The sequence below is a fragment of the Charadrius vociferus genome, unplaced genomic scaffold, assembly GCF_000708025.1.
Source record: "Charadrius vociferus isolate BGI_N301 unplaced genomic scaffold, ASM70802v2 scaffold39, whole genome shotgun sequence".
NCBI classification, from domain to species: Eukaryota; Metazoa; Chordata; class Aves; order Charadriiformes; family Charadriidae; genus Charadrius; species Charadrius vociferus.
In genome coordinates this window covers 4868699-4869809 of record NW_009650188.1, presented here as the reverse complement: position 1 = coordinate 4869809, position 1111 = coordinate 4868699, and the positions used below count along the sequence as shown (strand labels likewise).

Genomic DNA, 1111 nt, shown 5'->3' with positions numbered 1-1111 from the left:
CAGAGAGGGGCTGTGGGGGGTGTGTGGGTGAGCGCGTGTGCGCCTCGTGAGGGAGGCGGTGGGATGGCGCGGTAGGTGCGGGCGGCGCCAGTGGCCCTCTGGGGTCTCTGTTGAAGGAGGAGGAGAAGGAGGGAAGGAGGGGGTGTTCTCTGGCTGTAGTTAGGGGCAGGGCGAATCTCTTTAGGGGGCAGTGGCTCTGTGGGGCAGAGGGGGGAATCCCCAAGCCTGTTTGTAGGGGTATGGGGATGTCTGTGAGGTGTGGTGAGACCATGGCGGGCGGGGGGGGGACACAGACCCTCAGAAAGCAGTTTAGGGGTGCAGGGGTCTCTGTGGAGCGGCAGGGTTTGTAAAGGGCAGTCCCTAGGACAAGGGTTTGGGGGTCCGCTGAGCTCTGTGGGGATGCAGCCCTTGAAGGGCCTGCGATCCCATGGGGACAGGCAGCAAATGCCGGAGGAGCCGTGATCTTAGCTGGGACAGTGGGTGCCAAAGGGTGTGGTAGCTCCAGGGGTGCAGGCAAGGGAACACAGGGGGTTGGTAGACAGTGGCTGTTGGTGAACCTGGCTTGCTGCGCTTTCCTTCCACCAGCGTTTAGCTGCTAAGTCGTGAAAAGTCTTCTATCTGTACTTGAGCAGCTGTGGTACTAGTTGGTTTTCTGCTTGCTTTTGTTGCCCCTTTAGTGTGGACATGTCAAAGCAGGCGCAGTGTATGGAGATGCTGAAAAAGGAGGTGAGATCGCTGCTAATGGCCTCAAAAGAAGGCTTAACCCCAGCGCAGCTGGAGCAGGAGTACATGGCCATGATCGGCAGACCTCTCCCTCTATGTGACCTGGGCTTCCGATCTACTTTGGAGCTGGTGGCAGATATGCCTGAAGTTGTCAGAATCTGTCCTTATGAGAAAGGCACTTTTATCCTCAAAGGTGAGGTTTTGTTTCCTTGTGGGTGGAGTTGTTTGGAACCACGTACTGGTATGAAGTGGTACTCCAAAATGAGGATGTGCAGGATGAATTCCCAGGGCTGTGGCTCATAGATCTCTGTTATTCTTTTTCTCATGTAGCTCTGTTTAATTTCTTGTCTTTGATACTTCTTCCTGTATTTTGATCTGCCTTTTATTG

The 1111-nt window shown here is 55.0% G+C and overlaps 1 protein-coding gene across 1 annotated transcript in view; it reads left to right on the top strand.

Moving 5' to 3' along the window:
* Positions 1 to 684: 684 nt before the first annotated feature.
* The window catches only part of TDRD5 (tudor domain containing 5), an 18890-nt gene continuing 18463 nt past the window's right edge, over positions 685 to 1111 (top strand). Inside the window, exon 1 of the mRNA XM_009892937.1 lies at positions 685 to 916. Within this exon, the coding sequence (XP_009891239.1) occupies positions 685 to 916 (232 nt within the window). The remainder of the gene's footprint in view (positions 917 to 1111) is intronic.